Source organism: Crocuta crocuta, unplaced genomic scaffold (assembly GCF_008692635.1).
Source record: "Crocuta crocuta isolate KB4526 unplaced genomic scaffold, BGI_CrCroc_1.0 scaffold218, whole genome shotgun sequence".
Taxonomy (NCBI): domain Eukaryota; kingdom Metazoa; phylum Chordata; class Mammalia; order Carnivora; family Hyaenidae; genus Crocuta; species Crocuta crocuta.
Genome location: NW_027533170.1, coordinates 7,252,454 through 7,279,934, shown reverse-complemented (window position 1 = coordinate 7,279,934; position 27,481 = coordinate 7,252,454). Strand labels below are relative to the sequence as shown.

General features: G+C 53.9%; 3 protein-coding genes across 6 annotated transcripts in view; 1 reads left to right on the top strand and 2 right to left on the bottom strand.

The window, feature by feature from the left end:
- Positions 1-230: 230 nt before the first annotated feature.
- NHP2 (NHP2 ribonucleoprotein) lies at positions 231-4,249 on the top strand. Its single transcript, XM_077746345.1, has 4 exons — positions 231-505; positions 585-654; positions 3,222-3,327; positions 3,904-4,249. The coding sequence occupies exons 1-4, from the start codon at positions 346-348 to the stop codon at positions 4,027-4,029; spliced, it is 462 nt and encodes a 153-aa protein (XP_077602471.1). The 5' UTR covers positions 231-345; the 3' UTR covers positions 4,030-4,249.
- A 766-nt stretch (positions 4,250-5,015) lies between these two features.
- Positions 5,016-19,797, bottom strand: RMND5B (required for meiotic nuclear division 5 homolog B). Of its 4 annotated transcripts, none has more exons than XM_077746275.1 (10): positions 19,743-19,797; positions 13,971-14,121; positions 9,240-9,385; positions 8,971-9,111; positions 8,371-8,471; positions 8,021-8,187; positions 7,045-7,210; positions 5,886-5,988; positions 5,634-5,788; positions 5,016-5,549 (listed from the first exon to the last, which is right to left on the bottom strand). In XM_077746275.1, the coding sequence occupies exons 2-10, from the start codon at positions 14,107-14,109 to the stop codon at positions 5,486-5,488; spliced, it is 1,182 nt and encodes a 393-aa protein (XP_077602401.1). In that variant the 5' UTR covers positions 14,110-14,121; positions 19,743-19,797; the 3' UTR covers positions 5,016-5,485. The 4 variants fall into 4 exon arrangements, with proteins under 4 accessions (XP_077602401.1, XP_077602399.1, XP_077602397.1 ...); XM_077746273.1 differs by lacking the exon at positions 19,743-19,797 and adding an exon at positions 19,291-19,327; XM_077746271.1 differs by lacking the exon at positions 19,743-19,797 and adding an exon at positions 19,026-19,284.
- Positions 19,798-26,643: 6,846 nt separating this feature from the next.
- The window catches only part of N4BP3 (NEDD4 binding protein 3), a 2,661-nt gene continuing 1,823 nt past the window's right edge, over positions 26,644-27,481 (bottom strand). Inside the window, 2 exon segments of the mRNA XM_077746312.1 lie at positions 26,644-27,117; positions 27,120-27,481. The exon segment at positions 27,120-27,481 is cut by the window's right edge and continues 2 nt beyond it. Coding sequence (XP_077602438.1) covers positions 26,990-27,117; positions 27,120-27,481 — 490 coding nt within the window. The 3' untranslated portion in view covers positions 26,644-26,989.

Genomic DNA, 27,481 nt, shown 5'->3' with positions numbered 1-27,481 from the left:
AGGACCAAATTCTCGGGCGGTTTGGAATTCTTCCGCTCGGCCGCAGCCCCGCCCCTCGAGCAAGGGTCCCGTCCTTAGACGTGGTTACGCCCCCCACAGGTACTGCCTCCTCTTCCGCTCCCAGTACCGGTNCGCCCCTCCCCGCCCACCCAGCCGAGACTCCGGCCCGTTTAGCAGGTATTTAAAGATCTGAGCGTCAGCGCTCCGGCTGAGTCAGAGACTTCGTTTCCCGATTGGCTGTGGTCTACGACTGGCCTCCGCAGAGCAGGCTGACCCGGAAGTGATTCTTGAGGCTCGGGCCGCGTGGATCCGCCTGTTGCGGGCTTTCCTGCTGCTGCCACTGCGATGACCAAAATAAAGGCAGATCCGGACGGGCCGGAGGCTCAGGCGGAGGCTTGCCTCGGGGAGCGCACTTACCATGAGCTGCTAGTGAATTTGAACCCCATCGCTCAGCCCTTGGCTTCTCGCCGTCTCACGCGGAAGCTCTACAAATGCATCAAGAAAGGTGCTGCGGCCGCCCCGGTGGCCGCGGGTGGCGCGGGTGGCGGGCCGAGGCCCCCATACTGACTCTTCTGTCGTTGCAGCCGTGAAGCAGAAGCAGATTCGGCGGGGGGTGAAGGAGGTTCAGAAATTTATCAACAAAGGCGAGAAAGGGTAAGATTCCCCCCGCCCCCCTCTGGGTTTGCATTTGGGAACTGAAACAGGTATCTGCTACTTAGTAGGTACTTGACAAAAGTCGGGTAAAAGCGATGGGGGCCGCTGGGTGGCTCAGTCGGTAGAGAATCCGACTCTTGACTTGGGCTCAGGTTGGGATCTCACGGTTGGTGAGATTGAGCCTCACATCCCGCCCTCGGCCTACAGCGTAGAGCCTGCTTGGGATTTTCTCTCTCTAAACGAACATTTAAAAAAAATGTGATCGGGTTCAGCCTCATATACGGAAAATTATCAAACAGTCCGTGACTTCCCTTCAATACAGCTAGTGGGTACATCACAAGAGCGCAAAGGAACACCACTGGGGAAGTGAATGGAATAAGCTTAGGGTAGACCCTAGCTTCATTCACTCATAGACTGTTGTCAGGCACTGTACTATGGGGAGACAGTGTCCTTAATCAAATACACACAAAATTGAAAGTTCTGAGATAACTGAAGAAATGTACAGGGTGCAGGGAGAAAGACTTATTTTCTGACATCTATCAGAATCTGAAACTTATTCCCAGGATCTCCCAATCAGGCCAGCCAGTAAGCTCTTGGAGAACAGGATAAAGCCTCTCACTGCTCTATCCCTGTTAGTATCTGGTACATTGTTGGTGCTCAAGAGATAAACAGTGCCACGGCTGTTTGATGCCCAGTGGGAAGTCTGACCATGAGGGCTAGGGTGTTGCTGGAAGATCCTGGGTCCCAAAGCAGGGGAGAGGATGGTGGACACCAAGTGTTACCTTCTCATGGGACTTTGTAAGCTGTGGTAGGTTTCGTTTTCGTACTCAGCTTTGCAGGCCACTGAGGGTTAAAAGCCAGGGAGTGACAGAATTATGTTTACTCTTAAGATTTTTCTGGCAACTCCGGAAAGGATCAGAGGGGCAAGAGTAGACAAGGAAATTGACATAGGAGACTGCTGTAGTCTAGAGGAGGTGGGGGTGATTTTGATGACGTTAGAGGTGACAAATAGAATTTAAAGTGGATGGATCTGAGAGGACTTTCCGACATGGAGAGAGAAGGTATGGCTTCCACTGAAGAAAGGACCCACTCACTGAGGTAGTGGATGGAGAGGGCCAGGTTCTCGTGGGAAGATCATGAATTTTGTCTTAAACACCTGACCTGCCTCCCCCTACCCCCCCACCCCCAGCAGAACTGTCAAAAAGGCAAGTGGCTTTATAGATTTGGAGCTTGTAATGGAGAGGCCAGGCAGAAGAGAATAGATTTGGGAGTTGTCCGCACATGGATGGGACCTCACGCCATGACTGTACCTAGGGTCAGCCAGGGAGAAGGTACTGGAGGGCAGCCAAGAACCAGGCTGTGAGGAGCCCCAGCACTTAAAGGCCACTCAAAGGAAGAGGTGCCTGCAGAGGAGAGCCTAGAAGACCAAAGGAAACTAGGGTGGGCCTAGTACTTTGAACCAAGAGCTCTTCCCTTTTGCTTGCCTCTCATTCCCTGGAGAAATGCTCCTCCTTTGGCGTCTTCAGGGCTCCTGAGGCCCTTGCCCCAGAGCTCTGATGTCTTGCTAGCGAGAAGTCCTGCCTGATGGTTCTCTGGCAACCCTTCATTAGTTCCGGTCACTGGGCACTGAGCTCATGCTTGTCAGGTCGGCACTGAAGGCCTTTGGGTATGGCCCCTACTAATCTCTCTAGCTTTCTTGTCTGCCCCTCCTGGATTCCACAGCCATCCCAGGCCTCCATCAGCCAGCTCCTGAGTATGTGGTGCCATTCTGATTCGCTCAGTCTTCAATGCATTCCCTGCACCCACACCCTCCATGGGCTGCATGACCCCTGAGATGGTGCCAGCTTTCTGATGGTGCCAGTTTATATAGCCGTTTGAGAGAGAACGTGGATAGGGCAGAGGCAGAGACAGAGAGAGAATCCCAAGCAGGCTCTGTACCAGTGTAGAGCCCGACACAGGGCTCAAACTCAAAAACCATGATATCATGATCTGGGCTGAAATCAAAGAGTCAGATGCTTAACCAACTGAGTCAGCCACCCAGGCCCCCCCCCCATCCTGATTCCTTTTTTTTCCAATTTTTTTTTTCCTGAGAGAGAAAGAGTGTGAGCAGGGGAGGGTCAGAGACGGAGGGAGACACAGAATCTGAAGCAGGCTCCAGGCTCTGAGCTGTCAGCACAGAGCCCGACATGGGGCTCGAACTCACGAACCATGAGATCATGACCTGAGCCGAAGTCGGATGCTTAACCAACTGAGCCACCCAGGTGCCCTTCCTGTTTTGACTCTACAAGGAGAGCTGAGCTCTTACTCTTTGGGGCCACTACCGTACTTCACCTGTCCCAGTGGCACTTGTCACACTTCATGGCATTACTTAACTTGCTGAGAATTAGGGATCACCTCCCCAGAGGAAGGTGATCACCAAATTTGCATGTGCTTTCAGAAGGTGGGAGATTCACGTTCATAACTGGGGTCCTTGAGAGCAAGGGCCATCTTGTTGGTCTCTGTCCAAAGGCACTTTCAACTGAAAGAGGGAATGAGCAAGTTAGAAATGAGGGTTTCTCCCATTTCAGGATCATGGTTTTGGCAGGAGACACATTGCCCATTGAGGTGTACTGCCATCTCCCGGTTATGTGCGAGGATCGGAATTTGCCCTACGTCTATATTCCCTCCAAGACGGTAAGGAGCACACGACCCCCCCACCCCCCACCCCATCTTGGTCAGCATCAGAGCAGGGGTCTGAGGATGGTCTATGGGAACAGACCCCAGTGGGAAGGAACACAGACTTTGGAGACAGACCTGAACGGATCCTTAGCTCTGCTGGCTCCTGGTTGAGGGACCGCAGGTCAGCACTTTGCATTCACTTCTTGTGAGCTGCGAATCCTTGCCCTTGTGGATCATGGGAATGAGACAGGAGATGTGAGCGTGGGTGCGCTCTGTCAACTAAGATGCGGTGCTTGTGTTAGTCCCATTCGGGGAGGAAGAGGCCTGTGTGGCTGGCCCTGTCCTTACACAGGGACCAGGAGAAACACAGGTCTGGCCTAAGGAGACAGCCTCTGCGGGCCAGAAGGCCATTTGTGCTTGCTGTGTAGCGACATAGGCCCAGCGTTGCCGGACCTGGCTTGAAGGTCGGCAGAGTTGAAGTGAAGTTGTCACGTGGACCGCACGGCACTCGTCCGCGGCCAGATGGGGCCAGCGGGGCAGGGGTCTTGCAGCCTGTCCTCCCCTACAGTGCTTCTTCCCCCTGCTCCACAGGACCTGGGGGCGGCTGCAGGCTCCAAGCGCCCCACCTGTGTGATCATGGTCAAGCCCCACGAGGAGTACCAGGAGGCTTACGACGAGTGCCTGGAGGAGGTGCAGGCCCTGCCCCCACCCATGTGAAGGACTGGGCACCTGCTCCGGAAGCAGTTGGGCTGGCAGTGGGCCAGCTGGCTACCCCATGTTGGCCATGCCCACGCATCGCCCTGGTCCCCCGCGGCCTGTCTTCTTCCTGGGCAGCTCCGCCCACTGTTTTGTGAAGGCCAAGCCGGCATGTTCCACGAGCATCAGTGAAGATGGCGCCAAGGGTGTAGTGTGGGGGAAGTAAACGCTAGCACTAAAATGTGGTGAGTCTGTGGGTGTTTTTTCCAGCAGCAGGTGCTGGTGGGGCCTAGGAGGGGGTGGAAGCAGCTGTTCCCCACAGACAACCCGAAGGACTCACGGGTGTTCTGGGCTGCTGCTAGACCCAGGCAGAGTACGGGCCCTCCGACTGCCGCGGCAGGCAGGGCCTCAGGATGAGGCTACCGCAGCTGACCCCATGACCAGAAGCCTGCAGCCCCTGTACTGGCCACACCCCCGCTCCTCTTTCTTCCTTTCCTTGCTCCTGCGAGGCTCAAATGCCACTGGGAAACATGGAAACCATTTGCCCGCATACACAGCACATGTGAAAAGAGGTGTACAAGGCTAGAGACCCAATCCCGGGCCACCGCTCCTGCTTGCCATAATGACCCTGGTAACCCAGTCCCTTCAAACATTTCAGACTCAGGGTGCCTTCTTGCCCTCCGAGGCCCAGCACAGGGCTCCGTTGGCACGTAAGGCAACCAAGCTCCAGGCACCCCGGGGTAAAGTGAAGAGAACTTGGGATTGAGGGTCAGGTCCGGTTTAAATCCCGAGCTGTCTCCTTTACAAGTTGTGAGCTCTGCAAGGCAGGTCCATATGTCTTCCTGACTCCCCTCGCACTGCTTCCTAGTAAGGAGAGAAAGACTTCATACGTGTTTGTGTGAAGGCCTCTTGCCTGGGGTCAGACATCACGGGCTTTGACCCAGGCAGGGAGGGAGGGTGGGTTCTCTCTGGCGCAGTGCGCGTGCAGTGATTCCTTGTTGGTGAAGTAAGGAGAAGGCCTGTGAATATATTTGCTCAGTTATAAAACCACAGCATTCAGTTCAAACCCGGACTATTTACAGTGGGAAATGGATACATACAGTCATGAGGCTGTACAACCAGAAGGGTGGATACCGCGTGGACGTAGCCACGAGTGACCCAGCTGAGGGCAGGACCAGGAAGATGCCTGTGTTGCTGGCCACATCCTTTGCCTCTCTGTTGGCTGCTACTAAGTCCATGGCAGATATAGACAGGGAAACCACAGGAGTGCCAAGGCCAGTGTCTCCGGACCCTCCCATCAGGGAGCCAGCTGCCTGGCACAGACTGGTCCATCTTCCTTCTTGGTCTCTGCCCATGGCAGCGCTTGGCCATTTGCGCGAAGTGAACCACAATCCACCGACACCAGCCACCCCTGCCGAGACCAGACCGAGGCTTGAGCGTAAAAAGCCCCTTTGACAAAGTTCCTCCCAGGCGGGTATCAGAATATGATGCGTTTCCCGTCAGCCGGGTTCTGCTCCATGGGACAGTAGGGACACTTGAGCCTGCAAAGGGAGAAGCACAAAGACTGTCTGGGGGCTGGCCAGCAGGAGAGTCAAGCAGGGCGGCGCAGAGCCCGGGGAACTTACTTTCCACCATTAATGAGCTTGTTGAGCGCGTCTCGGGAGATCACGTGGCCGCAGATGAGCTTGATGGGGGGGTTGGAATCTGAAGTCTGCTGCCGTAGGATGGGGCAGGCGAACACTGAGTGGTACCAGCACTTCATGCCCAGTTCAATCTCGATCTGGGGGTGGGGGCACGATGGAGGGGTGAGCCCCACTCCTGGCCGCGGTTCCCCTTCCCGGTGCCACTGGCCAATGCCTCCCCCCACTAGGTCTCACCGGTAACTCATCCTTGTGACTCCAGACCCCCGTGCACTGCCGCTGCTCAATCACAGCCTTGATGTTCATCAGCACCGGCAGCGCCACACAGCCAGAGGCAAAGCTGCGGAACAAAGAGCAGGGTCTGCAGTGGCCCAGACCAAGGACCAGTGGACAAAGGCACCAGCACACTATTGTTGGTGGCGTGTGTCCTGGGACAGGGTTCTAAAGTGGTACGTGGTCAGACTGGTCCTTGAAAACCTCGCCAGTCACTCATAAAGTGCCACATATGTAGTTAGGTATGTCCAACTCTAGGGTCATTCTAACGCACCCCAGAGTGTGCAAACCTAGGGGGAGACAAAAGGAAGATCCAGGGGGAGATCCTTGCTCATCCAACCACTGGAATGTCGTTGCCACACTGGGGCCGGCAATCAGTTTGCAGGGGCCCCTGCATGCCTGTGTCCCCCACTCTGCTGCCATGATGCACCTGACTGGTTGTCTACGTGGTTATCATCCCTTGGAAATGGGAGAGGATTCAGATCTCACAATGACTCAGGCAGGGGCAGGGAGTCGACTGGCTGGTGCCTCAGGCGCTAAATACCTATGATGCTCAGGGAAAGCCGGCACTCCAGAACCATCCTGAAGCGCCACTGGTGTTCCTGCCAGGAAGCACTGTTTTCAAACCTGAACCCTTCACCCTGCGTGGGGCGGGGCAGGAGATTCCATGATCTGTCTAAATAAGACGCCCGTGACGCCCTCCACATTACAGTAACCCACGGTACTGTAAGGGTGCCTTCTGAGGGAAAAGACTCCATACATGTTACTCAGCCACTTTCAAGCCTCCCCAAAGGGACGTGGTTTGAAACATGAGGTTGAGAGGACAGGTTACAAAGGGTCTCGTGATAATTCAGGGGTGAGGTGTAGGCAAGACCGCTCGTTCCAAAGACCTTAGAGAAGGGGAACATTGACCCTGCCCCTGACCTTGCAGTGACATCGGGCCACAACTTCCTGATCTCAGCTTCTCCACCTATAAAAACAGGTAACTCCTACCTGGAGGAATGACTGAGAGCCAGTTTAGGTTTCAGAGAACCAAGCACCATCCCCAGCACATGAATGGCCTCAGCAAACTGTTTCCCTAGAAGCCCTCCCACGGGCACTGCCCTTATGGGACTGCCCGTACCTGACGCTGAGAGGTGACTCCACCGAGAGCCCCAACAGGGAGCAGGCGTCCCGGGTGAAGGTCTCACAGATCTCTGCCCAGTGGCTGTTGTCCAGGAGGTGGCAGTAGGGCGACTTCTCCAAGCCCAGCCGCAGGTACACCAGACTGCCCATCATCACCTGGATCTCTAAGAGGCAGGCAGGGCACAGGTCAGGGCGCGCAGGCTGGAGAGCAGGCAGAGCCCCGCAGCACCCAAGGCCCTGACGAATTTGAGGGGGGACAGGTAGCGCTGAGATGCCCTTGGGCAAAACGGGGTTTTCCCTAAAGTCTCATGTGGAGGCCGAGTCTAGGGCCTGCTCCTGTGGAACAAAGACAGGCATCCACTCAAGGAAGTCTGGAAAGTGAGCGTGAGTTCGCTGCCCATCCTTCCAACCGCAGGACCAGCATTTTTCTTCTCCCAACACTGGCTGGTCTACCTTTTAAAACACTTCCAGGTGGTATCTAGGTTCACTAACAGTGCTTGGTTTTCATGATTTCACAAATAAAATGTGAAGTGATAAGTAGGAACAGAGCTGAAGAAAAAAAAGGGACCAACGGTAGGGGTGGTTACTGGCAGGGAACATCTAGAAGGTGAGGCTCAGATGACTAAGGCGTGGAAACCCCAGGTGACAGAAGGTTTGGGAAGAAAGCTGCGGAGGGGGCGCCCAGAAGGAGTGGGGTTCTTCTAGGTGGGAGGCCTGTACTGAGGCCTGACAGCATGAGGGCACACAGGCCCGCCCTGCTGAGTGGGTGTGGCACACAGCAGGTGGCAGGGACCAAAGTGGTCTGCGACAGTGGCAGAGGCAGATGCAGAGCAAGAGTCTTGAGTTTGGAGTTCACCTTGGAGACAGCGAGGGAGGGGTCAGAGTTCTCGGGCTGGGGACCGGTATCCTGGCCACATGCAGCCCCTCAGGCGGGCCAGGGCCCGGCAGCACCCACCCCAGCACCTGGCGCGCACCTCGCTGGTGCAGCCGTGCAAATGGCTGAAAGTGCCGGGCGTAGTTGAGGGCCTCCAGCTGCTTCTCGGGGCCGCCCGCCAGGAGCCGGATGAAGTGCAGTCGGTGCAGCTTGAACTCCAGGGAGCTGTTGAGCTCGAGCAGGCGCTGCCTGTGGGAGACAGCCCACCTGGGAAGAAAGGGAGCTGGTGGGGCACGAGAAGGGGTCAGCAGAGAGCCGGGACGGAGGTGGGCTCCAAAAGCCTAGGTGAGGCCCACACCACAGGGCCGGAGACACGTCAAGCACACCGGGTGATAGAGGAGACGGAAGACATGCCCTGTGCCCCTCTGGCCCACCCGGGGGCCTACTCACTCCAATGCCGGCCCTAGGTCTTGTTCGTGCAGAGCTTCTAGGATTCGATTCAGCTCCAGGAAAGGCTGCTTGAAGTCCAGGTCCACGTTCAGCGTGGATTCCTGTGGGGGGAAAGCGCAGTCCCACTGCTGAGGACAGCATGTCCAGAACACTTCAGTTCTGTGAAGCCAAGTGTCACATGCTGGCCTTCAAGAGCACAGACCCTGGCTGACCCCGGCCCCAGGGACTCTGAGACCTGTGCAGAGCAGCATGGTGAGAGTGGGACTCCTCTTCAGTCCTCTTAATTCCATTAGAGAAAGTAGCCTTTACCTTTACTGCTTGTGTGTTTTTAACACCTAACAAGCGTTACTTGTCGTTTCCTATTTAGGAAAGGGCTATCAGACCTCACCTCAGAACCCTGGCTGGCAACCAACTCTAGCTAGAAGTTCAGGACTTCACTCCCCATCATCTATATTTTAGAGCTACCTTCCATTTAGGGCAGGGGAAATGATTTCCTTTCTAAAAGGAGTTTATGTAAAGAATAACAGGAACCTGATACAAAGACAGCTATCAAGCAGGAGCAGAACAGGCAGGTTCCAGAGCCTTCCCCCAGGCCGTTACCTGGCACAGCTCCTCGGCAACACTGAGCATGCCCTGCTGGTATAGGTGCTCCACGATGGCCATCTGCAGGATCTGCTGCTGCTTCTCCCGTGAGTCCCACACCGCGTCGGAGACGACACCACAAATCTCAGAGTCGAAGTTCTGATGAGGACGACAGACAGGGCCCTGTGACTCAGCCTCTGTGCTTCTCACGCTCGCTTTCCCACTGAGCCCGACACACTAGCTCCGGGGTATCCCGGCCCCCAGCTTGTGGCTGCCCACATGCTCACCCTGTCAATGGCTTTGCCCACTCGGGAGACACTGCTGTGAATGTCCTTGTGGTCCGAAGCCAGTTTCTGCACGGTGTCTTTGATCTTCCGGCAGCACTGGGACATCACCAGGGAGAGGGTGGCGGAGAGGGGGGTCCCTTGGAGGGCTGCAGGGAAACACCGGCAGTGAGGCAGGACACAGAGGAGCCCGCCATGTCCCTGTGTCCTCTAAACACCGGCCTAGAGGCCCGGGAGGCAGCCCTGAACTCCCAAGGAAAGACCCCAGCTTCTGCCCCAGGTCCTGCCACTTTAATTACATGCCTTGGAGCTGGTCGAGTGGGCCAAGTGAGGTCATCTCCCGGTTCATTTCCTCAGCTGTAAAATGGGTGACTGTATCGGCCCTGTACACTGCTGTGAAAGGCAGCACTGCCTGTTGGTAAGCACTTTATTTTAGCTCATTTAATCCTCACCACCAGTGTCTGCAGTGGGCTGAGTATCCCGTCCTATAGCTGAGGAAGCTGAGGCAGGAACTTGCCAGGTGACAGCAGTGACAGCTGGAAAGCCCATGCTCCTCACCACCACACCGGATGGCTCTTTATGGTGGTGAGTGAGACAGCACGTGTGAGAAGGCTTCGAACCACAAGGCACTGCCCTGTGTTCATGCCTCTTATCAACCCAGAGGACAGGATACCGCCCGGGAGGCTCAGGGCTATTTCTGGCTCAGGACCCCAGGTCTGCAATGGTTTTCAGGCCCCTCCTCCAGCCCAGCATCAGTGAGCCTTCTTTAGACTGCAACACCTTGGTTCAGGGAAAGAAACATGACCCAGGAGGGCCGAGGAGTGTCTCAGCTCCAAGACCAGAAGCCCTGGAAGACAGATGCAACCTGCTAAAGTGCTGAACGACCCAATGGGAACTGGAGCTTCTGGAGCACCGCGACCAGCGCAGGCGAGATGTGTATGAAGCCAGCATGCACTAAGAGGGTCACATGGGCATCTGGGCGCGCCGGGCCTGGACATCTCAATTACCTGAGTCCACGAATCATCTCCCCACCTCCTCATGTTTGTTTACGCTGGTCTAAGCTGGGTTTCTGTCACTTGTTTTTGGTTTTTGTTTGTTTTTGAGAGAGAGAGAGAGGAAGGGAGAGAGAGGGAGCAGGGGAGGGACAGAGAGAGAGGGGATAGAATCCCAAGCAAGTTCTGCACTGCATGATGTGGGGCTCAAACTCATGAACAGTGAGATCATGACCTGAGCCAAAATCAAGAGTGGGACACTTAGCCCACGGAACCACCCAGCACCCCTGGGTTTGTCACTTATAACTGAATGTATCCTGATAAATACAGACAGGAGGCAATGGCTGGGCCACCTCCTATGCTGGGGAGATGGAGCAGGACTGCATTCCACTCTGACATCAGTGCCAACTGCCCCAACCCCACCTTGCCCCTCATCTCTCACATTCTGCTCCATTCAGGTACAGAGGACCACACTCTACATATTCCCTGGCCACACCTTTAGTAGGACAAAGCAACAGCTCTCAGGAAACCAAACCCCTTTTGTTTTTTTTAAAGTAAGCTCTAGGCCCAACGTGGGGCTTGAACTCATGATCCGAAAATAGAGAGTCGCACGCTCCACCGACTGAGCCAGCAAGGTGTCCCAAAACCAAAGCTTTTTAACCTGAAATCCCCAAATCTTCTTCTTCCCAAGGTCCCACGGACAACCATGAGCCCTGACAAATCCCCATCTGAGAAAACCCAGTGTCCCTGTAAAGAGGCTGCAGCAGCCATCACCATCCGGGAACCAAGACCACAGCATACAAGAGCTTCAGACTCGCAAAAGGGAACATCCTACCATACACAGTTAACACGCCATCAAGGTCGAGGGCACTTATTATAGCACGGCACAGCCATATGATGGAACGGTAAGCCACCAGGTGCAAGGATGAGGCAGAATTCTCTGTGCTGATACAGAAAAGCAAGGTACAGAAAAGCATGCACTTTATGCTACCCTTTTCGTATTTAAAAAAAGGGGGGGGGAGGAGACAGACACACATGCCACCTCTATGTGCACCCAGATGCTATCTGGAAGGGCATCCAAGAAACGGGACAGGACTTGACTTGGGGGGAGAAGCACACAGAAACTGGGAATCAAGGGTGAAAAGGAGACTCACTTTGCACTGTATGCTTTTTTGATCTTATAAGTTTTCCATGTGCATACTTTCTTTAAAAAAATAAAAAGGAAACACTTGATTCTGTAGATTTGTTTTTCTCAGTGGTACCAGTGCAGCAATTCTGAAAATACTTTCTACGTATCACAGACATCAAGCAGATGAGAAATTTACTGATGTTGTTGGGAGTCTTCTCATGGATGCAGAAAAGAGATTTGGCTATGGACGCGGGAAGTCTAGAAGAACTCTGAATACTGGATTGAAATTATAGGTTATCAGCACAAACCCATGGCCTGCAACATACAGATAGCGGTGCTAAAAAAAAAAACACACACACACAGAAACAAGGACACCTCAGTAACAACCCAGATCTTGCTTTCCAACTACCATTTTCCACCAAAAGAACCAGTCTCCTTGCAGAAAGAAATTACTGATTCCAGGAACTATCTTATTGTGCAGCCCCCCCACCCCCCCAAATAACCAGGACCTCATCAATATTAAAAATTTTATACTTCAAAGGATACTATCAAAAGAGTGAAAACACATGACAGGCGCCTGGGTGGCTCAGTTAGTTATGCTTTAGACTCTCGATTTAGGCTCAAGTCATGATTTCACGGTTCATCAGATTGAGCCATGCATCCAGCTCTGCACTGACAGTGTGTAGAGCCTGCTTGGGATTCTCTTTCTCCCTTTCTCTCTGCCTTTCTCCCCCTACTTCTCAAAATAAATAAGTAAACTTAAAAAATAAAAAAAGAATTTCCATGAAGGGTCTACTATTAAGGGTATATAAAGAACTTCTACAATGCAACAAAAAGAGAACCAATGAAAAAAAGGGAAACAATTAAGTAGACATTTCTCTGATGAAGATAAATAGTCAAGAAGCACATGAAAAGATACTCAGCATCACTAGTCAGCAGGGAAATTCAGGGCAAAACCAGAGTAAGAAAGAAAAAAAGAAAGAAAAAAGGAAAGCTGAATGCCAATGAATACAGTTGCGGGGCTTGAACCCAGGAACCACGAGATCATGACCTAAGCCAAAGTTGGACAGAAAACTTAACTGACTGAACCACCAAGGCACTTTAATTCTTCAAAAATGGCAAATGGCATGAAAGACAAAGGCCAAGTGAAAGAAATGTCCCAGGTTTAAAAAAAAAACAAGATTATGGGGCGCCTGCGTGGCTCAGTCAGGTAAGTATCTAACTTCGGCTCAGGTCATGGATTTCATGTTGGGCTCTGTGCTGACAGCTCAGGGACTGAAGCCTGCTTCGGATTCTGTGTCTCCCTCTCTCTCTGCCCCTCCCTCACTTGTCCTTTGTCTCTCTCTCTCTCACTTTCAAAAATAAATAAAAAACATTTAAAAAAATAAATCAAAAGCCAGAGATTAGACATGATGAACAATGCAGTGCTTGATCTTGGATTGGATCCTGGAATGGAGAATAAAATTAAAATGTTTTATGAAAATTATTGGACAATGATAAAATCAAAGTATGAGCTCTATTCATTAGATCATAATATTGTATTAATGTTTAATTTACTGATTTTAATAATGACACTGTATTTATGTAAAAGAATGCCCTTGACTGTAGGAAATACACACCAAAAGTTTAGGGGTCAAGTGGTTCGATATCTGCAACTTTTTCTTTCTTTTTTAATATTTATTTAATTTTGAGAAAGAGAGAGAGACAGAGCAGGAGTGGGGGAGGGGCAGAGAGAGGGAAACAAGAATCCGATCAGCCTCCAGTCTCTGAGCTGTCAGCACACAGCCTGATGCGGGGCTCAAACCCACAAACCACGAGATCATGACCTGAGCCGAAGTCGGCCGCTTAACCAACTGAGCCACACAGGTGCCCCTGCAACTTATTTTCAAATGATTAAAAAGTAAGAGTAGGCAAAAGAAGTGATAAAACAAATCTGGCAACATATCCCCAGTTGGTGAATTTGGATGAAGGGCACATATGAGTTCTCTATACTATTCTTGGAACTCTTCTGTAAATTTGAAACTTCCTGGGGCACCTGGGTGGCTCAGCTGGTTAAGCGTCCGACTTCGGCTCAGGTCATGATCTCACGGTTTGTGGGTTCGAGCCCCGCGTCGAGCTCTGTGCTGACAGCTCAGAGTCTGGAGCCTGCTTCTGATTCTGTGTCTCCCTTTCTCTCTGACCCTCCCCTGCTCATGCACGCTCTCTCTCTCAGAAATAAATAAAACATTAAAAATTAAAAAAAAAAGAAACTTCCCCAAAATGTCTTTTTTTTTTTTTTCAAAGAAGAGAGCAAGTAGAGCGTGAGAGAATCAAGCAAGCTCCACACCCAGCGCAGAGTCCAACACACAGCATGATCGCATGACCCTGAGATCATCACCTGAGCCAAAATCAAGACTCCGGACACTTGACTGACTGAGCCACCCCGCTGCCCCCTAAATTAGTAACTTCTGTTGGGACTTTTGAAACCACTCCTTCAGGGAGGCCTAGGGCTCCATGTACTGACATCCACAAACCGTTCTCCTTCTAGCAGCCTGTCACCAAGCAGCCCTGGGGGTCTCCGAGGTTCCCTGGGAGACAGATGTGGGACTCTGGGCTGGGGGGCAGGGCACCCACCTGCACTGGCCAGCTCAGCCCGCAGCTGGCCCACGTAGTGCAGCAGCTCCTCCAGGCTCTGCTCGCAGTGCTGCCCGTAGGTCAGGAACTTCTGCAGGACCTTGTCCACCTCTTTCTCCACGCTCGCACACTGCTCCATGGTGGCCTCTGCCTGTGGGTGGGAGGGGTCCACTGCGTAAGGCCCCACCTGGGCTGGGGGGGCACTGTGGGGGTGCTCCCATATCCCCCCTCACCACACCCATGTCATTTACTGATGCTCAGGAATTCCCAGCTTTGCATGTGTGTCCACAGCGCCCATCACCCCAGCCAGGGCGCCCTGTGGAGGGTCCAGGCAGGCAATGAGGATGGGTTTTCTGAATCATGGTGACAAAATTACTGTTTTCAACTCTTTTCATTCTGTAATACTTGTACATCTCTTTTTAATCAGAAGAAAGAGCAGGCCTCACAGAGCCTTCAGCAGACGATACACTCTACTAGAAATACATACATACGCTGCCTATTTTCCTATTTCATGTATTTTTACATGTTCGTTATAAGTGCCTTCTCTTCGGCTAGTGGACATGGCTTTCCACATACCACAGTGACAGAAGCCACGAGGGCAGTCCTCGAACACCTGATAACTGAAAACGCAGCCTAAGGAACAACTGGCCACCACGGGGGCCTGACGGGCTCCGCCTCAGTCGCCCCTGCTGCTTACCCACAGACAGGCAGCCTGTGTTCAGCCGGCCTGCACCCCTGTTCCCTCCCGGCTGCGTGGCGGGCTCTTGCTGCTTCCCCTCCCGGGTGTGCCGGCCCTCACCGCGTCCCTGCTCGAGAAGCTGGCTCATCCTTTCCGAGTCAGCTCAGAGATCGCCTCTTCCAGCAGCCATCCCAGCCTACTGCTGCTTGGCCCCCTCAGCTCCAATGAGGCCCCCTTCGATTTCAGTTTGGATCTCTGGGTAATTTGAGATATTTGAGTAAGTTGGGTATTTGAGGGCCTGCCTCCCCCATTTGACTAGAACATCTCTTGTTATAATACACCCTTCCCTCATTATACCACTGAAAGAAAATGGACCTTTCTTGTCCCACCACCAAGGCACCCGTCCTAAATCCTTTCCACCCTGGGCCACAGCTGCCCTCTATGCCAGAGCAGTCTTTGACACTGACCACATGCACACTCCTCAAAACGTCGGTGACAGCGTTCCCTCCCTATCATTCTAATGGATTTGCAAGGAGAGGGCTCGCACAAACGTTCAAATCTAGCCAGCTGTCCATTCTCTCAAAGAAAGGCCCGGAGTAACATCACAAGAATCCCATGGCTGAGGTGACCACTGGGGTGCTCCGAGTTTCATACTCCCCATTCACACCAGCACCACCAGCCCTGGACTCATCCCCTTGGCTCAGCCTGCAGCCTCCTCCTTCCTAGACAAGGGATGAGCGATGGGGAAATGGTGACCAGGGCCTTGAGATGAGGTTTTGCCCTCTCTCCTTATGGCTGATGCCATCGCACTAGAATTTGTAATCATAATCGTGGTGTCCAGAAGTCATGCCTCCCTCTCTGTGCCCCCTGAACAAATACCCTATAACTGAATGTGAGCCATTATGTGCAAAATATACCAGGAACTCTTTCTTGTCTGAAATAATAATAATTATTATTACTCCTACTAACAGTTAACATTTCATCGGGGCTTATCATGTGCCAACTTTGTGTGCATTAATTTAGTTGTGTTTTTTTAAATGTTTATTTACTTATTGGGCGGGCGGGGGCAGAGAGAGAGAATCCTAAGCGAGCCCCACACTGTTAGCTAGAATCCAGCACGGGGCTCAATCTCACAACCAACCATGAGACTGTGACCTGAGCCAAAATCAAGGGTCAGACACTTAACCAACTGAGCCACCCAGGTGCCCCTGATTTACTTCTCATCAAAACACCATGAAGTAAGTACAGTTATTAGTCCCATTTTACAGATGACAGAAATGAGACACAGAAAGATTAAAGAACTTGCCCAAGGTCACAAAGCTAAGAAAGGGAGGACCTAGGAAGTGAAGCCGAGCAGTCTGGCTCCAGAGCCCTTCTCTGAAGCACTTTGCATCTCACTACTCTCTGGACTGACTTCAACAGGCCGCTGTCTCACCAGGAGAGGAAAGCAGCCAGTATCTGCGGCTGGAATGAGTGCACAGCAACGATCAATGATGACAAGCAACAGGGAATTAACCACACAGCCTGTGAGATGATCAACTAGGAAAGATGGCACCACAAAAGAATGTGTGCCAAGAGCTGGGGAACCAGCTAGAATCACCACAAGTTACCAAACATAAATACAGCTCAAGAAAGGTCAGAGCCTCACCAAGGTCAAACAAGTCTGGCCCTGTCGGGTACCAACAGGCCAGGATTATCTAAGGGAAGCCCTAGTCAGCATCTTGGAATTATATTAAAAAGCTGAGAGATGGGGCGCCTGGGTCGCTCAGTCGGTTAAGTGTCTGACTTCGGCTCAGGTCATGATCTCACTGTTCGTGGGTTCAAGCCCCACATTGGGCTCTGTGCTGACAGCTAGCTCAGAGCCTGGAGCCTGTCTTAAGATTCTGTGTCTCCCTCTCTCTCTGACCCTCCCCTGCTCATGCTGTCTCTCTCTCAAAAATAAATAAAACATTAAAAAAAAATTTTTTTTTAAGCTGAGGGAGGAGATTGGTACAAGGATTTTCACCTCCAGAGCTGTGTATTGTGGGGAAAAAGTGGAAGACAATCTAGGAGGCACGGGGGGGTGAGGGTGGGGGGGAAGTGGTAAGTCGAGGAAGTAAAATGTGGGAGATGCATCTATGGAAACCTGGGTGGCATTGAGAAACCACCTCAGAGATACTCACAGGATCATCAATAACATCCCAAAACACAGTCCTGAAGGGGAAAAAAGAAACAATGAACTCTAGGCAGAATACCATTTATGTAAATTAAAATCTATTTGATAGCCAAGGACACAGGCAAATGAAAGGATTTAAACCAAACACAGCAGGGTGGTTTCCTATGGTGGGAGAGTGGGGAGGAAAGGGGATAAAAGGGAATACGTAAATAAATACAAAAGAGATAAAGTAAAGGCCGTGCCTGAACCAGTTAAATGTGTAACGAACTGAGTCTGATGAACTCAATAAAATTTAAAATAAAATAAATAAGCCGGGGAAACAGAACTGCTTTAAAGATTCTACCCAAAAAGCCCAGGAGGCCAACACGGCGTGTCCACGGCAAGCCAGTCTGCCTCAACCACACTCGGTCATCTTCACCAGGCACCAGGATGGAAGAGTGTATGAATTTGTTTTTGACAAGCTTCACGATGAATCCAGCGGAACTCCATGTCCATTTCAAGCCCTCCTCCTTAAGGTGTCACATGCACAGAAATGACCCACCAGGATGACCCCTTCAAAACGACGCATCAGCCCTCGTCACCCCTTAACTCAATGCTGCCTGGCCTGACACACACGCTGTGTGTAATTACACGTTCGCTTCCTCTGCACAAGCCATTCCCGTGTCCAGAGTGGCCCATGCACTGCTTTGCACAGAGACCACGAAAAGCAGTTTAATCACTGGCTCCCCCACACAGCCCTCAACAAACGCCCCCCAACCCCAATCTCCTTCTCTGCTTCACAAACCTCCGTGGAGGACACGCACACCAGTCCCGAGTCCTCAGCACTGTGGCACAGTGACTGCCTCTTTACAGGTCTGCCCCCACTAGACTGTGAGCTGCTCAGGGCAGGAGGCCAGTCTTGTCCTCTCTCTCTCCTCAGTGCCCAGCCCAGGGCCTGGTCCACAGTGGGTGTTGGGTGAATGCTCACTGATTAAATGGTGCATCCACTTCCTAACCGCTGGGCTAGCGGGCCTGAGCTTGAACCTGCAGGGGGCTGGACAGGAAGACACATGAACCAAGTATTAAAATCCCCACTAAGGCATGCGTGGGTTTTGTCCCCAGTCTTCCGCATCCTGAAACAGAAGGACCCCCTTCTGGGGCAAAAGAGAAGAAGGGATGTAGATGCAAATCACAGAAAGGTCCCCTTTGCCGTTTGACACAGAACTGGACAGCCTTGGGACACCTGGGTTGAACATCTGACTTCGGCTCAGGTCATGATCTAGCAGCTCGTGGGTTCGAGCCCCGTGTCTGGCTCTGTGCTGACATCGCAGAGCCCGCTCAGATCCTGTTTCCCTCTCTCTCTGCACCTCCCCCGCTCACTCTCTCTCTCAAAAATAAAAAAATAAAATAAACATTAACCAAAAAATGCCTAGAACTGAACAGCCTCCACTGACCCAACTCGTACACCTCTGCACCCCTCACCTCTACCCAGTCTCCACCCTACCCACCACTCCTCTGCTTAAAACCCAATAGATCCCTACTGTACTCAGAATAAAATCCCCCCCCTTTTTTTTAGGTTTATTTATTTCTTTTAGTAATCTCTACACCCAACACGGAGGCTTGAATCCACCACCCTGAGATCAAGAGTCACATGCTCCTCTGAGCCAGCCGGGCAGCCCCCCCCCCTTCTTTTTACGGCCTACAAGCCTCTATGTGAGCTGACTTCCAACCACCCCTCTGTCTTTATCTACCACTCTCCCCCTCACTGCCCATACTCCCAATCACACTAGCCTTCGTCCTGTCCCTGACTACCCTGAGTTTATTTCCGTCTCAGGACCTCCAAATGGCTGTTCCCTCCGCCTGACACACTCTTCGCCTGAATCTTCCCATGACTCCATGACTGGCTCCTTATCAGGGTCCAATGTCAGCATCACGTCTTCAGAGGTGCTCTCCTACACCACAGTACCCAACGTTGCCCCTCTGCTTCACCCCTACTCCAGACACTCTATCTTATCACCCTGTTTCTTTCCTTCATTGCACATCCTTATTTGAAGTTTCAAATCTTTCTTTCGTCATTAGTCAAAACTGGAGGGAGGACAAGGCCCACCATTTCCGCTAAGCCGCAACTCCTACTAGGAATTCCGCCTGCATTAACGCGCAAATGACTGGCAAAACTCCTACTCATCCTTCAAAAGACCCCGCTCCAAGGGCCCGTCTGGCCCCATCGTCAATACTGGGTTACCTGAGACCCGGCCGGGTCGCACTAGGATGGGACGTCTCAGTACCAGCGACTCTCCTGACAGAGGCGGCTCCTCCAGGGTCCACGGAGTCCGTGGGACTCCAGCTGCCCGGGGGCCGACGACTGAGGAGGACACAAGCCCACGGACGGGCTGCGGAGAAGGCCCGGAGCCTGGGAGCGCGGCGAGGCTCCCGCGCCCCCGTCGGTCGGAGCGGCGCCCCTGGTCCTGCGCCCGCACCTCACCGCCCGGAAGCCAGCCGGTTCTCACCTCTTCCCACAGCCGAGGCCCAGGCTTCCGGCGCCGCTGTCATCGGAACCGGAAGCCGCGGCGGCGGCTGGGCTGGGCGGGGCTGAGCTGGACCCGCCCACTCGCGGCCTGGCGGAGGGGTGGCCGTCCCACAAGCCCGACGCTCTGGGCCCGAGCGCTCGGCTTTCCCCTCTCGAGCGCCACGAGTGGAGTCGCCCGCAGGAGCTGCGCGGCCGCTGGAAGCCGCGCCTCCAGCCGTTGGACAATCGCCTCTGGGCTCCCCCGGGCCCCCTCAGCCGCCTGCAGAGTTGCGACCTTCCCAGTCGGTAGGAAGGAATCGGACCGACCCACTTGGCGGCCGGTGGGGGTGCGTGGGCCTGGTCGCCCCGGCTTCTCCACCCGGGTACGGGGTGGCCCAACTCTGCTCTCGGAAGCCCCAAACCCGAAACAACTGTGCCTCTCCCGCCTCTTGCCTTTCGCCCTCCTTCAAAGGGAGGACAATTCCGAACAGCATAGTGCAAGTTAGGGGTCCAAGAGTTAAGCTCTCCTGCTGTGGTTCCTTGGTGCTCTTTTTGGAAACATCAAGCGACGTGTAAATTTTCTTTTTTCTGCCCAGCCTCGCAGGTCCCCTAAGCCTGTACGCGATACACCCACTGGCTAGTCAACAAAGATTCTGCTGGTGTGAGAGGTGTCGCCCGCCCTCTGAGAACGCCCTCCTTGAGGGGCGGGGTGTGGGGGGGGGGGTGCAAAATGGCCCTAAGGAATAAGGGTAAGGGTTAGGTAGGGAGAGGAGGCGGTGGCCCCAAACCCGGACTGAATTCAGGATCCCCCCAGACCTCGGGGCGCAGAGGAGTGGCAGAGAAGCTCCCTATTTCCTCGGAGACTTGGACTAGAAACAGCCGGAAAAAAGGCTCGATCTCTCGTTTCCCTGACTTCCTGCTCCCTAAAAAGGGCCAGTCTCATTCCAGAGCAACCTCCCCTCCAACCCTCCAGGCCTCCTTCCCACCCCCACCACCAAACATCCTTGCGCAATCTTGTTTTCTGTATAGCATTTGCACAATCCAGTTGTGTTTTCTTTATAGCATTTGACTTGAAATTGCCTTGTGTGTTTATTCGTTTATTCTGTCTTCCAGCCCCTAACACATGCACACACCCTTTAAGATAAAAGGTCCATTGGGGCCATGACTTTGCACTCATCAGTGCGTGCTTGGAACAGGGTAAGTGCTGAAAAATACTCCGAGGTAGCCAATGTCCTCTACTTCTGAATGAGAAAACGGCGGCTCCAAAACCTTATGACACACACAGGGAAGAGTGCGGTCCACAGCCCCACACCGACCCAACCGTCGCAGCATCCCTGAGAGGCCTGTCGGTGCACCTGGAGCCTGGGTGGTCCTGGCCAACGTCAGGGCCGCGGGGGCGGAGAGTTGAGTGAACCCTGCCTGGAGCCACGGGCTGGGCTGAAGCCGCCTCCGCCTCCGAGTCGAGTCGGCAGGACCGCACAGACCTTCCTAAGGCCCCAGGCTTCCCCACTTCCTCTGGGGGAGCCCTTGCTTGCCTCACAGTCCGGGTGGGCGTGAGCAAAACCTGGCTTCTCCAAGGACTTTGAATGCCCTGGTCATGCGTGTACACACACACACACACAAACACACCCTCACACCGCAGGCCATTTCACCTCTATCCGCCATCGTCGTCCACCCCACATGTGGCTCTCCTTGCCTGTCGGTTTCTTCTCAAAGTGCACCATTTTATTACGTAGATGATTTTGTCGTGCTCGTTGGGACTATGGCTTTTGTTTTGTTTTTTGTTTGAGGGGTGGGGTGCTTCAAAGCAGAAAAACCTAGCTATTCTCCATAATTCAGTAATAATCTCTCTAATCTTTTGCTAGTTTCCTAAGGATGTTTTTAAATTTCAATCTTCAGTACATGTCCATTTTATTTTGCAAGAGGCAGTGCAAAGTAGGACTTAATTTTTTCTCCAAATTGTGTCCAGTCATCCCGGTACCTCTTATCAAATGATCCTACCTTACCCTCTTGTTTCAAAGCCTTTTATCGTAACATTAAGATTTTCTACCGAATGGAATCTATTTCTGGCTCTTCATTCCTTCCACTGAGATGTATTATTTTTACACCAATGTCATATTGTTTTAGTTTCTACTTTGTAATATGTTCTGATATGCGGTGGGATTATACACTGGTCACAAAAAGGGAAAAAAATAAAAGCTAGATTATTGAGGTAGCAGACCACTGGTTGCTGAGGATGGGAGAGGGCTGACTAGGAGATACAGAAATTTGGGGTGGGCGGGGGGATAACGGAACTATTCTGTATCTTGATTGTAGTGTTGGTTATGCGACTTTCTGCATTTGCCAAAGCTCTAAAAACTGCAGTCTTGGGGCACCTGAGTGTCTCAGTTAAGCACGTCTGACTCTTGATTTCAGCTCAGGTCATGATCTCACAGTTCCTGAATTCGAGCCCCGTGTCAGGCTCTGTGCTATCTCTCTGTCTCCCTCTCTCTCTGTCCCTCCCCTGCTTGCTTGCTCTCTCTCAAAAATAAACATTTAAAAATGTTAATAAATAATAAACAAATAAAAACTATACTCTAAAAACTAAGCATTTTCCTGTATGTAAATTATACCTTAAAAATGCTGGAGGAGAGAGGGACCAGATACACAAAGAGCACACTAAATAAATCTTAAAAAATGGGTGGGGAGGAGGGGCGCCTGGGTGGCTTAGTCGGTTAAGCGTCCGACTTTCGCTTAGGTCATGATCTCGCGGTTCGTGGGTTCAAGCCCTGCGTCGGGCTCTGTGCTGACTGCCAGCTCAGAGCTGGACCCTGCTTCAGATTCTGTGTCTCCCTCTCTCTCTGACCCTCCCCTGCTCGCGCTGTCTCTCTCTCTCCTAGAAATAAATAAAACATTTAAAAAAATTAAAAAAAAAATGGGTGGGGAGGGATGCCTGGGTGGCTTAGTGAGTCAAGCATCCGACTCTTGATTTTGGCTCAGGTCATGATCTCTTGGTTCATGGGATTGAGTGCCACATTGGGCTCTGTGAGGAGCCTGCTCGAGATTCTCTTTCCCTCTCTTTCTGCCCCTGCCCCCACTCATGCTCATGCTTGCTCAGACTTTTGCTCTTTCTCTCTCTCTAAACTTTTTTTAAAAAAAGAAAAAAGTTCTTGGATAAGACAATACCCCGCGTGTTCTTCTGAAAATACAGCCTTCCTCGCCTCTCAGAGTGAGCCCTGGAAGGCCAAGCTAAGAAAAGATGGATCCTCTTCTGCGAGCTGGGCTGAGGGCAATAACAGGTGATACAGACCCTGCCTGCCCTGTGTGGAACGTGGGAGCATCAGGCCTCAGCCCGTGGAGCTCAAGTTACCTGCTCAGGCCGTCTCTTCCTTCCACCCTCCAGGTGGCACCCAGCCAGTCCCCTGCGCCTTCTCTCCCTTGCTGCCCCTCCTTGTGAGGGCTTGGTTCAGCCCCAAAGCAGCTGCTTCATCCGTAGGCTCTGCACCAAGATGGAAACGTAGGGCTCCTTGTTCAAACATCAGTAAATAGTTCAAGATGGCAACAGGAGAGCATTGCACCAAGCGCAGGGCCCTTCTGAGTGTGGTCTGGAGTGACAACACAGGTCACACGCACGTAAAGCTAGTCCCAGTTCCGGCCCTCCCCCTTGGCTGCCTGAGGGACCCACTCGCAGTCCTCCTCTGCCAACTTACCAGGCGCACCAGGGGCTGCCCTGCCTCCCCTTAGGCCCTTCCAGACAGGACCATCCCTTGGACCTGCCCCACACCTCTCTTTGTCCAATTCCAGGCCAATCCTGGATGTTCTCATCCCACCCGGCTCCTGAGGAAATCCTCCCAATTTCCCTTCCTCAGAGAAGTTTATCCTTGCTAAAGAAAAATTACTCATGACCCTTGTCAAAGAGTTTGGGAAGGAAGACTTTATTCAAGAGAGGCTATGGCAATGTGAGTTTTGTAGCAGGGGACAGAGAGTGGTCTCAACTCCAAATACGACAAGGAAAAGTGGAATTTACAGCCAAGGAGCGGGTGGGGGTGGGTCAGTGGATGAAAAATTACTGAGAGGAAACCTTGGGGGTCCGGAGGCAGAGTCTGGCTAAATGCACCTCACAGGAGTCTTGCTGAAGGCAGGCCAGCCGTTGCCTGGGGATGGTGGGAGATTACATAAGGAACATCGTCATATGTGGATGAAGGGGGTTTCTGGCTAAACTTAGCAGCAATCTTGCCAGAACTGGACCGTATAAGGACCTTGCCAAGGTCAGGCTCAAAGTACAGTCAAATACACACCTCTCATCACATGCAGTGAAAAGTGAGCCAGCTTTCCTCTGAACTCCTCAGCACTTATGCCTCACCTTTCGCTTTGTTGCAAGAAATAGCACATTTCTTTTTCTTTTCCTAATCCATAGAGAGCTAAGCCCCGCCCACTAGGGCAGTGAGTTATGCAATCTGAATTGTCACCATGGGGCACGCTTCCTCTTTGGAGAAAGGCTCCCTAATACCTATAATACGGTCTGAGAAATTTACTTCTCCATGCCCTGCTGACTGGCCACCGCGATGTATATGTCTGCGCTATTTTGGTCCAGTCACTACCAAGGACAGATGTGTGTGCTGTCTCCCTCACCCAGCCACAGGGAAAGGTCATGGGGGCAGGATCATTGGCCACGATGGCACGCAGTACCTCCCTGGGCAGTGAATGGGGACTGGCTCTACAGCCCCAGTGCTTGGTGCCCGTGAATGGTGAATGAACACTCAGAGCGGGACACTTCCCCATCTACTCCACTTCACCCCCACCTTGAACCCATGACAGCCAGGGAGAGGTCTGGTTCCTCTGGACTCCAAAACCCTCCAGTGCCTTCTGGGCTGGAGCCAGAGCGGTCTCTGGGGACAAAAACAGAAGACACACCTTGCCTGGCAGTGCCCATGGCCCCATGGAGAGACCAACAATGTCAGCAGAAGTAGGGGTCTGTAGGCACAGGGATGCGGGGGGCGGGGGGACTGCCCAGGCGGGGCAGGGCATGAATTCAGGGAAGGCTTTGCTGAGGAAACAGTATCTGGGCGCTGTGAGGAGCCTCTGGCTGGAGGACGAGAGCTCAGAGGCGCTGCGAGGGGCTGATGGGGTCAGAAAGGGTGACCACTATCCAGGGCTCTGTGGAGACCAGGCTGTCAGAGGCCTCAAGCAATAGGCTGAGGGGGCCCAGGGAGAGATTGGAAGATGTGACACTATCTGAGCTGAGAACAGAAGGGAGCAGGGGCAAGGAGCCCAGGGTGGGGAGCTCGCCTCGGTTCTGGAGAACTGGCTGCTTGGGCCTAGTGTGCCAGGGGAGAGGGGCCTCTGGGCAGCTGGCGAGCTAAGGGGCCTGCCAGGCGCAGGAGGGAGGGGCTGCTCCAAAGCCGTAGCCACTGCAGTGGCTCCTGTGACCAGCTGGTCGTGGAGCCACCCAGCCGGCTTGGGGACCAGGGAACTGGTTTGCCCAGCAGGGATGAGCTCACGGGGATCCGGTTCCCTCGGAGCCACCCCAGCCTCAGCTCCCTTGTGCCCTCCCCCTGCATCTGGGTCTGGCCCTGGTTTCTGGCACACCTGCCAAGTTTTGGTACCGCCCACCCACTCCCCGCTGGCTGTACTGGCCGGCCCAGCTCTCTAATTGCAGGGTGGAGAGCTGTCCTTCAGAGATGGTTCACAGAAAGGTGGACCCCAGCCACTGTGGGGCACCTGGGCACCCAGCCTGCCCAGCTCCAGGCTGTGGGGAGGGAGCGACCCAGGCTTCAGGTCAGCACCTTGCCCTGTTGGGGAGGGGGGAGGAGAGGGGGCATCTGGAGGGTCACTGGCCCAGAGACTTCAGTTTGGAGAAGTTTGAAATGGGTTCCAAGGCCTGTGGGAGACTGGCCTGCCTAAGTTGGGTGCTCCTTGTCCGCGCCCGCCCCCCAAGCCCAGCAGAGGATCTAGGCACAGGGGTCTGCCCTGGCCACAGGCTCTACCCAAGCCTGTCCAGAGCCAAGAGGAGCAGGGACTAGCAGGAAGAAATGGGGCAGAAGGGAGTGGCCAGGAAACAGCCCTCCTGGCCTCCAACCCAGGGGCCCCAAACACACCCCCCAGACACACCCACCACCCACAAGACAGCTCTACACACACCTGCCACTTACACGGCCATAAACACACCATCTGCACGGCAGACAACGCACACACCCCATTCTCCACCCTAAAAAGGTGGGGCACACCGGCTCATACTCCGTAGCCCCGTAGGTGCCCCTGCACAACAAATCCACTCACCACCAGGACCCACATGCTGGGGCCTGACAGGCGGCCTGGGAAGTGGGGAATCATGGCCGAAGGGAGCAACCTGGGGCTTCTGCAGAGACCACGCCAGAGGATGCTGCTGCCCCATCAGGGCAGGCACTGGGAGGCCAAGAGGTCTGTGCGCAGGAAGCACATCTAACTCAACCCTGAGCCCCCAAGCCCTGAAGGCCTAACAGACAGGAAGTCCTCAATGCACGACAGCATATGGACGCTGATCTTGACTGCAGGGAGTGGGGAAGGACCGCCTACATGGCAGCCCGGGTCTGGGTCTGTGAGCCAGGCCACCTACCCAGGAGGGAGCAAAAGCCCACAGGGGAAGCCAGATGTGAGGGTGGGCTTTAGGGAGCTGAGCCCAAGGGTCAGGGAGCCCCGTGCAGGGCTGGAGGGGGAGGGCTCCTTCCTCTCAGGACAGAGCTTTCCAAAATACAAATCAAATCACATCTCCCCTTGCTTAAAAATATTCGAGGGCCTTCCACTGCCTGCAGGGAAAAGGCCACCTTCCCTGCAGTGGTACAGGCCCTTCACCAAGTAACCCACCCACAAATTTTCGGTCTCCTCTACCTTCCCAGGGCCTCCCATCCCTAGGGGTGGTAGGGGTGCTCCATAGCCAGACAGAAATATGGGAGGTGCGTTCTGGGAGGGGCAGGCCCCTGTGGGAGCCTTTGCGTGCTCTCGGGGAAGCTGTCTTAGGCCGGCCCCAAACCCAACAGGGGTCTGGATGCCTGCGGCCCAGACTTCCTACCAAGAGAATGTTCTAGCAATGCCTTCCTTGGTTGACTTGTCCTTTTGTTTTTCTGGGTTCTCTGGCTTTGTTCCTTCTGAAAAATCCCACTGGTGCCGAAGAAAGGAATTTCAGCCCACACGGCAGCTAAGGAACCGAGTGGTGCTGGGGCCTGGATTCCTCCGCGCTTCAACACACCTGCCCATCAGCTGCGCACACAGGCGGGGGCACGGCCTCCCACAGACCATGACCACGGCCTGGGTAAAGGTCTCCCAACCCCAACCATCCACAATCCTCTAGACCCAAGCCAGGCCCAGGCCCAGGCCCAGCGTATCAGCCGGGAACCCCTTGTAGAAAATGTGGTTTTATTCTGGAGGCCGATGTTCCCGTCCCAGCCTCCCTCCTTCACGCCCGCCCTTCTGCATCACGGGCTCTCGGTTCCCCAGCCTCCTTCTCTGGGCCACTTCTACCCCAGGCAGCAGGGCCGGGCCCTGCCGCGGTGCTCCTCTGCCGGGAGGGCACCCTATCCAGCCCACGGCAGCGCTGGACCCCTCCTCTCGGTGGCCTCCCCACACCTGACCGGCCTCAGCAGCCCCGGCCCCCGACCAGTGTAAGGAAGGAGCCGGCCCTCTCAGCGCGGGCTCGTCCAAGCCGTTTCCTGGCGGTGCTTCCGCAGCCCGCTCACGCCCTGGCCTCAGATCTTGGAGGACTCCAGCCGAGGACTCCAGGGCGCCGGGGGCTCCCGCAGCGCCCGCAGCTCTTGTTCCAGCGCCTGGTTGCGGCGGTACATGTCCAGGTAGCCTCCTTGGATCTCNCCCCCCCCCCCCCCGCCCGCCGCTCCCGCTCGAAGCACAGCGCCTGCTCCTGGGCGCGGAGCCGCTCCTGCACCAGCTGCGCGCGCAGCTGCTCGGCGCCCCCTGCGCCACTGCCGGCCTCGCTGCTGCCGCCCGCCTCGCCCAGCAGCCCCCTGCTCTTGCAGTCATCGGTCTCGCAGCCGCCGGGGGCTTCCTCCCGAGGGCCCTGTTCCTGCAGGCTCCGCACGGCCTCGCGCAGCTGGGCCAGCTCTGCGTCCTGGGCCTGCGCCTGCGCCCGGCTGCCCCGAAGTTGCGTCTTGAGGCTGAAGATCTCGGCCAGCTTCTGCGCCAGCTCGGCCTGAGCCTCCCGCAGCTGCTGCTTCAGGAGGCTA

Bases quoted from the DNA above. Each gene is read 5' to 3' on its own strand.
- NHP2 (XM_077746345.1), top strand. From the start codon at position 346: ATGACCAAAATAAAGGCAGATCCGGACGGGCCGGAGGCTCAGGCGGAG. The intron at 506-584 runs GTGCTGCGGCCG...CTGTCGTTGCAG, and splicing joins CTACAAATGCATCAAGAAAG to CCGTGAAGCAGAAGCAGATT. The intron at 3,328-3,903 runs GTAAGGAGCACA...CCTGCTCCACAG, and splicing joins TCTATATTCCCTCCAAGACG to GACCTGGGGGCGGCTGCAGG.
- RMND5B (XM_077746275.1), bottom strand. From the start codon at position 14,109: ATGGAGCAGTGTGCGAGCGTGGAGAAAGAGGTGGACAAGGTCCTGCAG. The intron at 8,188-8,370 runs GTGAGTAGGCCC...CTTTCTTCCCAG, and splicing joins GACCTAGGGCCGGCATTGGA to GTGGGCTGTCTCCCACAGGC. The intron at 5,789-5,885 runs GTGAGACCTAGT...CCCCACCCCCAG, and splicing joins GTCACAAGGATGAGTTACCG to ATCGAGATTGAACTGGGCAT.